This window comes from Vipera berus (assembly GCF_964194415.1).
Source record: "Vipera berus genome assembly, chromosome: 1".
NCBI lineage: Eukaryota > Metazoa > Chordata > Lepidosauria > Squamata > Viperidae > Vipera > Vipera berus.
This window is the reverse complement of record NC_138202.1, coordinates 155,650,347-155,665,739: the sequence shown is the minus strand read 5'-3', so window position 1 is coordinate 155,665,739 and position 15,393 is coordinate 155,650,347. Positions and strand designations below refer to the sequence as shown.

Sequence of the window (15,393 nt, the reverse complement as noted above, 5' to 3'; positions counted from 1 at the left end):
GTTATGACTCTCTTATATGCACACCAAAATGATTTGCATGGAGGCATGCTGCACTTCTCAATCATGCATGGTGGGAAAAGCATTTGGTTAGGAAGAGCAACAGGTTTTCAACAACTCTGTTAACCCTGAAGGAATGTTCCATGTTGAGGTGCTTAACCAACAATAAACCAAATGGATTATTTTTGCACAGACAATTAAATCTCACAAGAACTGGAGTCGGAAATTACTGGTTTTATGTCTTGGTTGTTTGTCTTATTTTGTGTGGCGTCACTTACATCAGTGTGACCTCCAACCATCCTCTCTTCCCCACCAGTCCTGAACAGACCCCCAACTCGATTATAATATGTTTACTTTTTTTCCCCTCCTGCAATATTGTTTAGCCATCTTTAGCTCTCAGCAGGATTGCCAACATGTGTGTCTAATGAAGATCCCTCTGTTGTGTAAATAGTCCTTTACTTGTGGTGCACGTTTGAGCAAATGAATAATGATCCGAGCACATTATGTATGTACCACAATAAGTTTAGTGTGCAAGCTTTCAGCAGGTAAAACGATGTATTCTGTACCATTATAGGTAGTTTGGATTCAATCAATGCATGTTTATATTGCCTACGCTTCTCTTCTTTGGACTGGCCAGAATCTTAAATACAGGGAGCCGAATGTCAGAGGTAAAGTGGAAAAAAAAAGAGTTCAACAAGACCTCATTTCCTCCTATCATTAAGCAATATTGGAGAGATCTTTTTCTTTTGTTTGACATTTTAACATTTTAAGTAAACAAACCCGATGTATAGCCAAACTGTACAGAGTATACTGCAAATGCCTAAACCTGTTGAAAATAATGTGGTTAGAATTTTATAAGGAAATATAAATATTGTAAAGATCAAGTTGTGTTATTTTTGAGCATTATGTACATAAAATAAGAAAGAATTTTATCTTCAGGTTGATATTGCAGCCTTTTAAGTTAGATTCTTTCCATAGCACTTTTTTCATGAAAGAATATCAGAAAACAAGAAATGAAGAAGAGACGGGTAATTGTAGCTTTCTGCTTTTTAAATTGTACTTGCTAATATTTTCAAGATGCAATAAATCAATGATTTGTGAAAGAAATATCCCAATTTTGCTAGCTTCCAAACAGCTATTCTTTGCTATAAGAAAAGGATATAAGATTTGGTTTAATTTTTTAGCTGTGCCTGCATCAGAAAATGTAGCATTTTTTCTCTCAGAAACACAGTATTTTTCCTGGAATTATTTAATGCTAACTGTGTATATTTCTTTGATTCCATGCTTTAGAATCATTGCTAATATATCAGTATTTTTTCACAGAAAAGAATAGCAAAATTATGTAACCAAATACATCCAGAAATTTTTTGTTTCTTATATATGTTAAATATAGATGCTTTCTTTTAATAAACTATCAACTTATTGTATTGTTGAATTGCATGCAGGAAATGCTACTAATATTCTCAGTAACGTTATACATAATTACCAATGTGCAAAAATAATAAAGTTTACTTTTTTATTGTAATTTCCTTGGTTATTTTTCATCTCTAAAATAAAATGGAATTCAATCTCTGTCATAAATAAGAATGTAACTAAAATGTTAATAAACATACTTATATGGAAGAAAGTTCCATCGATATAATGAAGCTTGCTATAAGAGAACATAGAAATTGCATGGCAGCGTTTGGTGTCATGGATGTGGTTCTCTGAATCCAACTCTAGAGATGATGTATTCAATTTTCACAGATCGTGATCATCATTTCAAGCATGAAACAGTCCCAGGCCATCACTTACTTGCTCCAAGATGGAAAGCTGTATAATCCCCATGGTCCTCCATTTGTGCCTGTGGATACCAGCCTATCCAATGGACTTCTTGGCATCCACCAAGCCCCACCTAACCTTTTAAGTTTTAAATGTTCTTTTAAATGAAGAGCTGATATCAAAAAGATCTTTGAAATTAAAGATGGAAGGTCTTGCATATGTGCACAATTTAGAAGTAATCCTAGTTTCTTCCCAGGAATAAGTAAATTCAGACAAGAATTAAAAGCATATGGTGTAGTGAGAAGGGTCACTATCTTCTGAAAAATCCATGTATCCGTGAACATCGTGAAGTGTGGTTTTGAGCCATTAGCCGAAAACACACAAAAAATTATATTGACTTAAGTATGGATCTTGCAATGTACATTTTGGGAATTGGGACTAATGTGTCAAAATGTATTAGAATGAATGTATCAGTGCATTATATCTGAGGCTAATAGATTAGATTAGTAAATGTCTTTCTTGCCATCATATATTTTGTACCTGTTCCGTTGAATTCTCTCTGTTATTTTACTTGGCCAAGCTTAGTTAAATACATAACGGAAATATGTAATTCGTGTGCAATATAGGAAAGTGATTTTTAGAAAAATGGTAATTTGGTTTGAAAACCACAATTGCTGCTGGACAGCTGGAAATTATATGTATGCATTGGAAACTAGTTCACTTTATTTGCCAAAGTATCAACAGCTACTTTATGGCTGCCTGAAGGTAGTGATTCCATATATTGGTATTATATATATCATATATTGGTATTATTCAGTATACCGTACAGATAATCCTCAACTTACACCCATTCATTTAGTGACTGTTCGAAGTTACAACAGGACTGAAAAAAGACTTAATGACTGGTTTTCATACAACCGTTGTAGCATCCCCATGGTTGTATGATCAAAATTCGGACACTTGGCAACTGGCATGTATTTACGATAGTTGTAAAAGTAGGTCTACAAATGAACAGCAATGTAAATTTTTGTTGCTATCATATGATCTAAATGTTGATGTTGGTGACTAAGGCTTCCAAAGGAAACTACGAAAAGAGGGTTGCCAATTCCCACTCTTTCAAACCTTTGAAGGACCCACTTGTCATATTTTTATAAAACTCCAGTGTGAAGGTATTAATGTACTTCATGATATTTTCAGGAGTATGTTCCAGGGTCATGTGATCACCAGCTAGCTTCTGATAAGCAAATCAATGGAGGAAGCCAGATTTACTTAGCAATTGTATGATTCACTTAACAACTTCAGTGATTCACTCAACAACTATGGCAAAAAAGCTAAAATGGGGCACAACCTATTTAACACCTGCCTTGCTTAACAATGAAAATTTTGGATTCAACTGTGGTCATAGGTTGAGGACTGCCTATCCTAGAACTGGAAATCACAATGATTAAGTTAGGACTTTTTAAAAAATGCTGTAAAGAATGGGTAAAAATTTGCAAATTAAATATAATTTTTGTTTGACCAGAGACATCTGAGGAATTATCCCCTTTTAAAGATTTTCTTCAGCAAACAAAGATATTTCCATAATGATTGAGGGGGGAAAAAGGAAAATACTGCACTAAGTATGAATTAGAACAGTTTTCATTCCTTGATGATGGTTTCTTTTCAGGGTAGAAAGTCTAGTTCTAGACCTCATGCAGCAGGAGTTCTGTTCTGCCCCAAAAATAGATGTCCCTCAATTGAAAATAAGGTTTCAGGAGGGGAAAAAGTCATTTTTATTTTCTATGTCCATGGTTCTTGTTTTTCTCTGCTAAGAAACACATTGTCATAAGCCAGAATTATGTCCAGCAGTGGAATTAAACAGAGTAACTTCCCCATTACAACTCCTATGTTCATTATAAAATTACAATGTACGTTGGTCAACACTGTGAGGCAAATTTGAAGGATATGTTATATTTATTAATTTATTTATTTTAATTCCATTTATATCCCGCCCTTCTCCGAAGACTCAGGGCGGCTTACAAGCTTGGCAGTAGCCTTCATTCTATGTATATGCCTGCTTATTAGGGCTTTCACACACCCCCAAGCGGCATTATTACAAAGTCAGCTTAATTGCCCCCAACAATCTGGGTCCTCATTTTACCTACCTCGGAAGGATGGAAGGCTGAGTCAACCTTGAGCCTGGTGGGATGCGAACCTGCACTAATTGCAGGCAGCTGGTGTTACTTAAGGAGGCATTAGCCCACTGCTCCACCAAGGCTCTTCCTTATATGCTTTGGGGTGGAGGGGAGGAGGAGAAAGACACCTGCTCCAGTGCAGGAGAGGACATCTGTTCATAACTCAGGACCTTCCTGTTCACACCAGCCTTCTACAATTTGATGTCATTCAGTGTCTTGGATCACTGTATTTCCAGCCACTGTAGTTGAGAAATGGACAGAGAAAGTCTTTATTGAACTGTTCAGTGAATTAAACAATCTACATAATAAAAAATGAACAACATGTGAGAAGCCCTAACATAAGAAAGAAAGCATAGACAGAAATATTGCAGAAAAAGCAATATTGTAGAAAAAGCAATAAAATGTCTTTAAGCCTAAAACATTTCTAAGACATAAACAGATGTGCATATATTTATTACAAGGCAGTAAGTATGGACCACTGGCTATTAAAAAGTACAAGCTAAATGCTAAGTATTTTTCCATCTTGTGGCCCTCATCTTCCATAAACATTTTGGCTTTCCTATTGTTCAAGGTTCAACTAGTTATTTCTCAGTTTTGAGCTCTGTTGTTCTGAATTTTCCATGACAGGTTATTCTAACTTTTGTGTGTGTAATTATTGTAGCACATTAACATGGTTTTAATAGAGTTACTACCTTTCTCCCTCTAAGTAAGCTAAAGTTGGACTTTGAAGAGGCAAGATAGATTATTGACACTTAGGAGCTTTGATGTTGGAGGAGACACCTGAGAATACTGTGGACAGCCAAGAACAAACCAATGGGTTATTGAACAAATCAACTCAAGTTCTCACTTGAGGCACAAATGACCAGGCTCAGATTATCCTACTTTGGGTACATTGTTTGAAGACCTAGTTCTAATGCTGGGAAGGAAACAAAAAAAAATCTCTAATGCTGGGAAGAAAACAGAAGAAGGCAACAGCAAGCAGCAAGGTGGATGGACTCGGTTACAGTGGTAATGAATGCACTGCTGGAAGATCAGAAAGACCAGGATGGGGTCAGATCATTATGGAGAAAATCAGTTTACCGGTAGGTTTCAATAACAGCTTGATGGCACATAATCAATTTCTCCCCTTCTGCTTTTTGACAGTAAAAACTAGAAAACGAAGCATCAGTACCACCAGAGAGGACAGATGATGGAAACAACTTTCTAGATTGAAGCTTTCCAGAGTGGTCTGTTATACAGTAGAGAGATGAAGACAAATTTGGGGCCATTTTCCTTCTTCGATTTCACAACTGAAAACCATGCTGTGTTACTAATCCCTTAAGCAACAAACATCCAGCTCTACAACCAAATTTATACAAAGGCAAGAATATTTGTATACTACAATTAAATGTTGGAAAATTATCGTTACCCACACTCCGCTATCCTGACAGTTTTGCTTGAAGAATTCAGGATTACACTCTGCCTGTCACCCAACAACCAAGTAAGGTCTTTCTAAACTCAGTATTATTTAAATCCATAAACATATGAAAGCCAGTTTGGCGTAGTGGTTAAAGCTTCAGGATGAAAACCAGGAGTTTACCTGCATAACCTTCCCTTTTACTCTTTCTCCAGTTGGGCCGCTAGAATCTAAGCATTCTAAGCTATTTCCTTGCTCCTTATGATAAATTCCCCACCAGGTGACATCAGCTTTCTCCTTTCCCCAACTTTACAACAGCCCAGATCAATTCCCCCAATAAATAATGTAACAATGACAAAGTTTAATCATTAATTGATTAGACGTAGAGGCTGCCCAATTCCATACAACTCCATGCAGCTTACAAACAATAAAAGGTAATATAACAAAACAGTAAGAGTACAAACCATGTCCTCCAGAAAAGACAATTCACCAGACATAAAATCTTAAATGAGATTAATAGCCATCCTTACATAAAATCCAGGGAAACAACTAGTTTTTCAAAGATTTTCTGAACATCATCAGAGTAGGAGCCATGTAAATCTCTGGAGGCTACCATAATAATACATGGGGGAAATTGTAATTCATAACTGAGGTGGCTATAGTTTGCGATTAATCAGAATAAAACACCATTCAAGAATATAACAACAAATTAGGCAGAGAATTGCACCAGGGGCGCGCCAAGGGAGAGGTATATGGCACATGCTCAAAGAGATTGTATTTGGGACTCCAGCTTCAATCAGTTGACTGTCCGAGTTTGAACAATTACTTTTGAATAAGGAGCTTTTTAGCGCATGTAAATGATCAGGCTCAAATTATCTTACTACCCAGCTCTCTGGAAAAGACTCTGTTGCGGGGAAAGGCTGAACAAAAGACAATATATAACTTAGCGCACCGGTGGAAGAGTCGCAGGTGCCAGGCTAGGGATAAATCATCACGGAGAAAAGCTGCGCGGCTGTTAAGAATCGCCAACGACTTGAGGGAGCATAATCAATCAACTTGGATGCAGGCGAGAAAAGGATAGGACATCCTGCAACTCTTAACACACGTTGGCTTTATTAATTCAATAGTTAATGAAGATAATTTCCTAGATTCGCTTTCTGAGAAAAAAAATAAAGATGTATTTTTTATTTATCTTCACAATTTTGAAACAGTGTTCGGTATTGACCAGGTGGAGTTTATTACAATTTATAATTCAGTACAAGCTGGAGAGACAGGTTTTTACCTTTGATAGATAGTTGAGAATGCTTCCTGTATGCTTTGCCCTTGTTACTGGTGTGCTTTTTTTTAATAAACACATTTGTTATAAAAAAAAACAGTACTTTGGAACATGCCCGAGAAATCAATCAAGGTCACTAGGTTAGCACTTTTTTAAAAAAAGCGTCTTCTTTGTGCACACGCACCCAACTGAATAAGCTCCACCAGGCGAGGGTTAGGATCCAGTGCAAGAGGTCGAGAACCCTGGGCAGGGCTGTGAGGAAGACTCCACTTCGTTCTGTTTCGTTGCGCATTATCGGGGGGGGGAGGGGGAGCGATTGAGCGAATCTGGTTCACGTCGAATGGGCTCGGAGCTTGGAGGGCTTTTCACGGCTTCAAGGCAGCCGATCTCCGTGCAGGGACAGCGCCCACCCAACGGATGGAAACTGGTCAAGGAGAGAAGCAACCTAGAACTGAGGAGAAACTTCCTGACAGTTAGAACAATTAACCAGTGGGACAACCTGCCTCCAGAGGTGGTGAATGCTCCAACACTGGAGGTTTTTAAGAAGAGACTGGACAGCCATTTGTCTGAAATGGTATAGGGTTTCCTGCCTGAGCAGGGGGTTGGACTAGATGACCTCCAAGGTCCATTCCAACATCATCATCATCATTATTATTATTATTATTATTATTATTATTATTATTATTATTATTATTATTATTATTATTATTATTATTATTATTATTATTATTAATCAGGGCTTTTTTTCTCATTGAATGCTCAGAACGGAGTTCCAGCACCTTTTTTGGATGGAACCTTGTAGGGTAGGCAAGGCGGGTTGTATAACATGTGTGAGTTCCGGCACCTTTTTCTTTTACAAAAAAAGCACTGATTATTATTATTATTATTATTATTATTATTATTATTATTATTATTATTATTATATCTCTGCAGAGGAAGCTCGCCTTTCCCCTCGTTCCCACGTCCTTTGGCGGCGGGCTGCAAAAAAACCGCGGGTCCCCGGACTCCGGTCGGCTGAAAAGGCACCGCAGGGCTGCGGGATTTGGAGAGGAGGGAACGAGCTCGTCCCTGCGTTTTTTTTAAGTGTTTGTCAGCTTCGCGCGTCTCCCTTTGCTTCTCTGCCAGCCGCAGAGTGAATCTTATCGACGTAACCAAGCTGATTTGTCACACCTCCAGCCACGTTGCGGTTTCACGCCTAGCACTGCGGTTAACTGCGCACGTCTAGACAAGTTTCCTCGCTTTTATTTATTTTTCTTCTCTTTGTATTCTGTCTGATGGGAGGACGCGGTCGGGAGCTTTTCTTTTGCTTTCCAATTACAAGTTTTATATACAGCAGAACACGCCTCGGTTTTGTTTATTTTTAACCCGATGTTTATTACCCTGCGTCACGTGAATCAGACGGTCCATCGCCCTCTGCTAGGGAAGAGCCGCCGCCCCCCGCCTCTCCTCTCCCGCCATTCGAAGGCGAAGCGTCGCTCCCAGCTTTAAGCTCCACCTTTCCCTGACGTTTGGGGGCCATCCCGTTGCACTGGCAACGAGCGTTGCTACCGCTTGCTTTCAGCAGCCATGGATTCTTCCTTCCTGCAGGTTTGTTGGAAACTCTGCTCCTTCCTTCCTTCCTTCCTTCCTTCCTTCCTTCCTTCCTTCCTTCCTTCCTTCCTTCCTGCCTGCCTGCCTGCCTGACTGCCTGCCTGCCTTCCTTCCTGCCTTCCTGCCTGCCTGCCTTCCTTCCTTCCTGCCTGCCTGCCTTCCTGCCTGCCTGCCTGCCTGCCTTCCTTCCTTCCTTCCTTCCTTCCTTCCTGCCTTCCTTCCTTCCTGCCTTCCTTCCTTCCTGCCTTCCTTCCTTCCTTCCTTCCTGCCTTCCTTCCTTCCTGCCTTCCTTCCTTCCTTCCTTCCACCGCGCAGCGATCGCGGGTCCTCAACTTTCTCGCCCCTCGTCTCCCTTCTCCGTTCTGGAAATGGCAGCGCCGTTTTCTGCCGCTTCTCCTCCCGGCGTTGCGTTTTCCCCCCTTCGTCTGGAAGGAGGCTAAGCTCCGGGAAAACTACGCCGGCTGGAGCCGGGCCAGAAAGGCCAGGCTCCCCTTCCCCCCCCCCCGATGGTTCTGCAAAGCCCTTTGCGGTTTGGCGTAGAGGAGCGGATCCGCTTCCCGCAGGGTTGGTTGGCCTCGCCCCCCCCCCCGCTTCGGACGACAAACGGAAGAGCTTTGCTCTTTTTTTTCTCCAGAGCCTTTGAAATTGTTTCCCCCCTCCCGCCGCCGCCGCCGCCGCCGCCCCTTTCGCTTTTCTGCCTTAAAATGACGTTTTCCTCCTGATCGGGTTTGGACAGCTGTGATTTTTGTAAGAAAGCCGAGTGTAAACGTGAGTCCGGCCCCCTCGACACGAGCCCGTGCATCTTCTTTAAACACTAGAGCAGGGGTCTTCAAACCTGGCCCTCTGATGCCTTGTGGACTTCATCTCCCAGAATTCCTCAGGCAGCGTGCCTGGCTGAGGAATTCTGGGAGCTGAAGTCCACAAGTCATCAAAGGGCCAAGTTTGAAGACCCCTGCACTAGAGCACTCCTTCCCTCTCGGCTACCTTGGAACTACGACTCCCAGAATTCCTGGCTAAAATTCTGAAAGTTGTCATGCTGGTACAGCCGAAGAGCGCATCAGTGAGGAAATCGGCTCAAATCTTGCAGAAATGTCTTAAGATTTCTGCTTACTTGAAAGATCATTCACAGGAAAGATATATTTCAGTTTGGAGGAGATGGATAGATTATATTCAGAATAAATATGGGACTAAAAAGTTCCATTTTAGCTTATGAGTAGATTTTAGAGGGATATTGTTATTGGTACTTTGTATGTAGTTATGTTAAAGGGGAGTTAAAGCACATTATGAATTTGGTTAATTGTATATTATGCATAATTCTTATTTAGACTACCAAAAAGTGTGCAAAAGAGATTGTTGTCAGATTTTGGAAGTAACTTTCCTAAACCCTTTCTCGGTTTTACAAGTGTGATTCCCTGCTTGCTTGTGTAAATCCAAGTCTTGATTTCCTTTCAGGCTTTAATTAATTACTACTGTCAGGAAGGCTATTTTCGTCACGTTCAGACTATTGCCAATGAAGGCTTGAAGACATTTGCCAATGACCCAGTGTTTATTTTCTACCATTCTTATGGCATTTTGATGGAAGGTAATTCTTTACTTTATATACTTTCACAGTTGCAGATGTTGCTTATTCATCTGATAACGAATACTTACTAAGAAGTGAATTTCATTGTATTTCATGGGCCTTCCTTTCACAAAGGGGCAGATAGGATTGCAGTCATAAATCATTTCATTTACTTCTATGTATTAAAAGTTTCTGTAAGTAAATCTTTCGGGTCTACAGTCGAACATGCATGCCTCTATTTCTGCCTGGTAAACAGTTTAGGGGGAACCGGGTCAGTGGTGGTATTCAAATATGTGAATAACCGGTTCTGTGTGTGGATGCCATTTCTGGAAGTGCATTCTGAGCCCGAACTGGTGTGAACTGGTTGAATTCCACCACTGGATTGGGTCCTGGATGCTGCAGAACCTCAGCCCTTGGTAATGCTGGATGGGTAAAGATAGTGCTAGCAGATTTGGGCAGAAAAATTTGGGAACACTAATTGATGTCAGAAAAGAATCACAGACAAATCCAGCTAGCTGTAATATCTTGTGGATGTTTAATTTTTGCAGCTCAAATTTGGTAGCCCTAGGCAGACAAAAGTTGAAATTCAACATCTGAAGTCCCATACGGTCCGTCCCTGCAATTTCTGTTGCGAAGGAAAAGAATTATTAATTTGTTACCCTTATAATTTGTTTTTTTCAAATAAACTCTTTTAGGGTCATTTGGGCATTTCATGCTTTTCTAGGCAACCAAGAGAGTTGTCTTAGGTGTTTGAAAGGTTGAATGTGAGAGTTTTGTTTTAAAACTCCAAACCCAATATTTAGTCCAATTAATTAATTTGTGTGTTTGTGTGAAAATTAGTGTTTCATAAATTTATGAATGGATGCCAATTGCAAATGCAGTGTTATATAATGTTAATGCCATTCAAGAAATTATATGAAGTTATAGAATGAGAAAAATATGTAATCAGATTTTTTTTTGCTATCTCCACTTCACAGAATTGTCTTGTATATACAGAAAGCACTGCAAATTTTTCTGTGACTACTGTTATACAGATAATCCTCATTTAACAACCACAGTTGGGACTGAAATTTTGGTCATAGGTTGTTGTGGTCATTAAATGGGTCACTGTATGACTTGGCTCAACTTTATGACCGTTCTTATTTCATAATGTGAGTCACCACAGTCATGAAGTGAATCCCATGCTCATTAAATGAATCCATTCTCCTGAATGAGCGTTTTAGAAATTATGTTACACCCAGTCACAAATATGAGCCAGTTGCCAAGCACCAAAAATGTGATCGTGTGTCTGCAGGGTCTGTGTGAGACAGACAGAACTTTGAGGATGGGCCGTAAATAACGTTTTTTGAGCTCGTCGTAACTTTGAACAGTCATTAAGCATCCAGTCATTAAGCGAGGACCACCTGTGTTGTCTTTTTGTATCTCCTTTTTACATTTTCGATATTAAGTGATCATTTTTGTAAATACAGAAATTGTTTACATAATCAATAAAGTAAGCCTTAAAAGGTACTTTAGACACACGCTAACATGTTCATGCATGTTCACTACAGCATTACGCTGAAGAAGGCATAGTGGGGAAGCCAAAAAGCTGCTGCACAAATGAATGCAACTTACCCTTACTGATTTTCTTCTCCCAGGCCATGCCCAACAAGCTCTTCTCAGTCTTGAATCCATTAAAACCAGACAAGAAGTTTCCTTGTGCACAGTGATGGCAATGATCTATGCCCATAAAAAAAGTCCAAACCCAGGTATTGTCTCATTTATTTTTACTCAGAAAAGTTTTATGCTTGTACATGGTGAATTGTAATAACATTATTTCTCCATTTTAATATGAAGGTACAGATGGAACTCTGCTACAAAAGAGATGTTTACACCTCACTGTCCCGATGGGATTTTTGCAGCCACCAACCATGTATTCTTCTATCAAGGCACTCCTTCCCTGACCTCTCTCCCACGCCATTATTATTTTATCTTTTCCAGTTATCACAAAGTTCAGGAGTGCTGATTACTTGCCTCACCGTTTTCGCCATTCTTTTGTGATCTCTTGTAAACATTATTTTCCAATCAATATAGCAAATGTCTTTGCAAGCCTGCATCTTAGAAACTAAGTGTCTCTGACCGCCAATAGCTTCCAGTTATCTTTGCAAACTTGAAGAAAAATGGATCTTTTCTTTATGAAGTCCAGACTTGCACAGTATAGGAGCAAAGCTTATATTTCACGCATGGGTATATGTGAAATAAGCTTTGTACAGTCAGCTAATTAGAACTTAGCTTTCTGTAAAATTATCAATTATTAGCGGGAACCAGGTTCCAAATCCTCTTGGAAGGTGACTTCATTTCAGTTGATCCTAACATGGATGGTTGGGGTAATGATGAATAGTCCTCATCTCATAATTTCCAATTTATAAACCACTGGTTGGCCAGTTTAATGGTGTGTTTAACTAAATTGTCTGATTTTTTATTCAGATGATGCCCTCTATGTTACATCCCTCATAATTTCCAATAAATAAAATTTACACCCATTGATTCCAAGCATGGAAGTTGTAGTTTGAGATGTCTGTAGTACACTGGATAGATAAAGGCTCAAATTTAATTTCTGTCATGCTTTTTTCAAATCCCCTTGTGGACAGTGGCAGATCAAAAGTCTTCTTTAGTCTGTAAAGATCCAGTTCTCTCCATAAACTGGATTACTAATACAGTGTGACAGCCAAACTAGTTACTGGAAGTATAAGATTGATTAATAGCACTAGCTTCATAGTCAAAATTGATTTGTGCCTTAATGCCTTTATCAGATATACTGGCATCATCCAGTATTGAACACAGCATATTGTGTTCAATACTGGATGATGCCATTTAAGAATATTGCAAATTGAAAAGGTCCAGAGAAGAAAGAAGGAGTGGGTCCTGGAGATTATGAAAAGAATATATGAAAAGCTATCTTCAAAAATGGCTAAAATACATTTCTCAGCCATTCAACAGTAAAACAGGTTCTAGTGAAAAAATTGGTGGGCTTTTCAAAGAATAGATGTTTGTCTGCTAGGGCACTTAGGACTCCAGACTGGTGAATTTTCTGCATTGGCTGGACTAGATAAAATTTGCTGTTCTTCTCTATGACTCTATAACACATCTGTTCTTTTTAATAGGGTTTGGTTGCTGTTATGTAATATCTTGCAGTAAGTCTCTAATCTGCTGAAATCATCATTCAATGATGGTCCTTCAAACTATGCGATTATTACATTCTTCTCCCTTGTTTTTAGATCGGGAAGTTATCATGGAACTTGATGCCAAGTTGAAGGAACATCGTAAGACAGCAGGACAGGAGGCTTTATATTTTGCAGGACTGTTTTTGTGGCATATTGGCCGCAATGAGAAAGCCCGTGAATACATTGACAGAATGATCAAGATCTCAAACGGCAGTAAAGAGGTAACCCATTCCCTATAGTTGTGGGTGGTACTTGCTGAAGACAAGGTTTGATCACTCCCAGGTTTGCTCATGATGCTCTCCATCATCTTTCATATCAGAGTGGATTATCACTAACTTCCTTAACACTCGAGAAGTACAAAAAGTTACAAGAAAACTGATAATTTTGGTACTGTTACAAAATAAACCTGATAGTTTTTATTTAGTTTAATGTTTGGGAGGCCAGTTTCTTTAAGTGGAATGTATTGTTGGCCAATAATACAATATGTTTACATTCTTCTACTACTTATTTGATACTTAGCTTAAAGTGCCATGTTCCCTGCAGATATAAGGATATATATATATCCTTATAGCATATTGTACTCCATTTTTAGGAGCCTCAAAACACTCAGGAATAGATCTTGGATCACTTGGGGGCTATAAATGTTTTTTTTAAACCGTTTAAATGGAAGAATCCTGAATTACTGAAATCCTAAATGCTTTCTTACCAACTAGTTTTCTTCATTATTAACTTCTGTTATGCTGATATTCCATATTTTGAAAAGATGTGAGCTTCATCTGGATTATGACTTGGACTCTAAGTGTGAGAATCAAGGATTCAGCTATTTGATAAGCTAGTTTTATTAATTAAAACAGAAAAATTGCCAGTGGTAACAAGCCTTCAAGCCTTACATTTATTCATATACATCTTGAGGTTCGAACCTCACATCACTTCCTCCTGCCTATGTGTCTGGGCTGAAGGTGGATTGCTTCTTAGTGCGAGGAGTGGTTAACATCTATGGATTGTCATTGCAACACCTCTCTAGTCTTGTGAGTTTGGTCCTTCTAGCTTTCACAGTAGCTTTTAGAGCAGTTCATCAGTGTGCCAGTGCTGTAGAGTGCTAAGAGTTGTCTTTCTGCCTATCTGGAGTGGGCCTCTTACTGGGAATGGATAAATAGGAAACATCATAATGCTTTAAGTACTAAATCCATCCCATTCCATAATGGCCCAGTAGTTAGAATGTAGAATTGCAAGCAAACTTACTGCCTGCAGCCAGGAGTTCTGACTGGATCAAGGTTGACTCAGCCTTCCATCCTTCTGAGGTCAGTAAAATGAGGACCCAGATTTTGGGGGACAATATGCTGACTCTGTAAACTGCTTAGAGAGGGCTGTGAAGCGGTAGATAAGTCTAAGTGCTATTCCTATAACAGCAGGTATGAACACCACAGAACATGTATCAGTCTTCTGCATTACATAAATTATTGCATTTATGTTAAGTAGAACTTTATATGATTTTTTTTTAAAAAATCTGTATCTGGTAACAACAGCATAGTGTTGCATCATTTAATGTTTTACTTTGTTCTTACAGGGGTGGATTCTAAAAGGATGGCTTGAAGTGACTAGTGGGAAAGAGACAAGCATGAAAAAAGCTGGAAAATGTTTTGATGAAGGGCTCCAAAGTGGGAACGATATTTTTGGCCTGATGGGTAAAGTAAGTATATAAAAAAGTTTTTAAATGCACCTAGAAAGATAATGGAGAGCACGGGCTTTCTCATTGTGGCCAATATGCCACAAAAACAGTCCTGCAAAATATGGCAGCTGATGCAGACTGATCCAGCACAGATTAGTGCAATTGTCATCCAGGATAAGAATGGAGGAATGGATGAAGGAGCAGATCAAAGCAACCATATTTTGTATTCAGGATGCTATTTATTCTTTCTCTCCTCCTAATTTCTTATTTTATGTAATGTGGGTTCTAAGAATCTGATTGAAGTCATTATTCGTTCTTTGGTTCACTGGATTAAATCTTTTAGCCATCATATCACCAATTATTTGCATTTGCTTTGACATATGCTTTTCTTTTATGAAAAACAAAAGAGGCATTTGGAGGTTGAAACAATTGAAGAGCAATGTGCATAAAGTCTGGGAATCAAAGAGACGCTTTGAAGGGTTTTACCATTTGCAACTGTGGAGAAGAAATAGTTCTTTTTGTTTCTTCTTAAAAAGAAGCTTTTGTAGGTCTTTTTAAATATTATGTTTGGCAAAATATATTCTGTTTTTAAAATCTTACTATAAATTGCATTTTGAATCAGTAGGTTTACAATCACTTTGCTGTGATTTTTTAAAATTCCACTTAGAAACTTGTATTTTGCATATTTACTGCTTTGAATGGTTTTGCTTTCCAAGTCATTATAATCCTGGTTATAAACTCACTGGTTCAGGGACTCTACTAAACA

General features: G+C 38.9%; 1 protein-coding gene across 2 annotated transcripts in view; it reads left to right on the top strand.

Moving 5' to 3' along the window:
* The first annotated feature begins 8,125 nt into the window (after positions 1 to 8,125).
* TTC21B (tetratricopeptide repeat domain 21B) overlaps positions 8,126 to 15,393 on the top strand; it is a 53,673-nt gene continuing 46,405 nt past the window's right edge. For both annotated transcript variants that reach the window (XM_081321701.1, XM_081321700.1), the window contains exons 1-5: positions 8,126 to 8,191; positions 9,647 to 9,776; positions 11,393 to 11,503; positions 13,013 to 13,179; positions 14,526 to 14,648. In XM_081321701.1, coding sequence (XP_081177827.1) covers positions 8,171 to 8,191; positions 9,647 to 9,776; positions 11,393 to 11,503; positions 13,013 to 13,179; positions 14,526 to 14,648 — 552 coding nt within the window. In that variant the 5' untranslated portion in view covers positions 8,126 to 8,170. The remainder of the gene's footprint in view (positions 8,192 to 9,646; positions 9,777 to 11,392; positions 11,504 to 13,012; positions 13,180 to 14,525; positions 14,649 to 15,393) is intronic.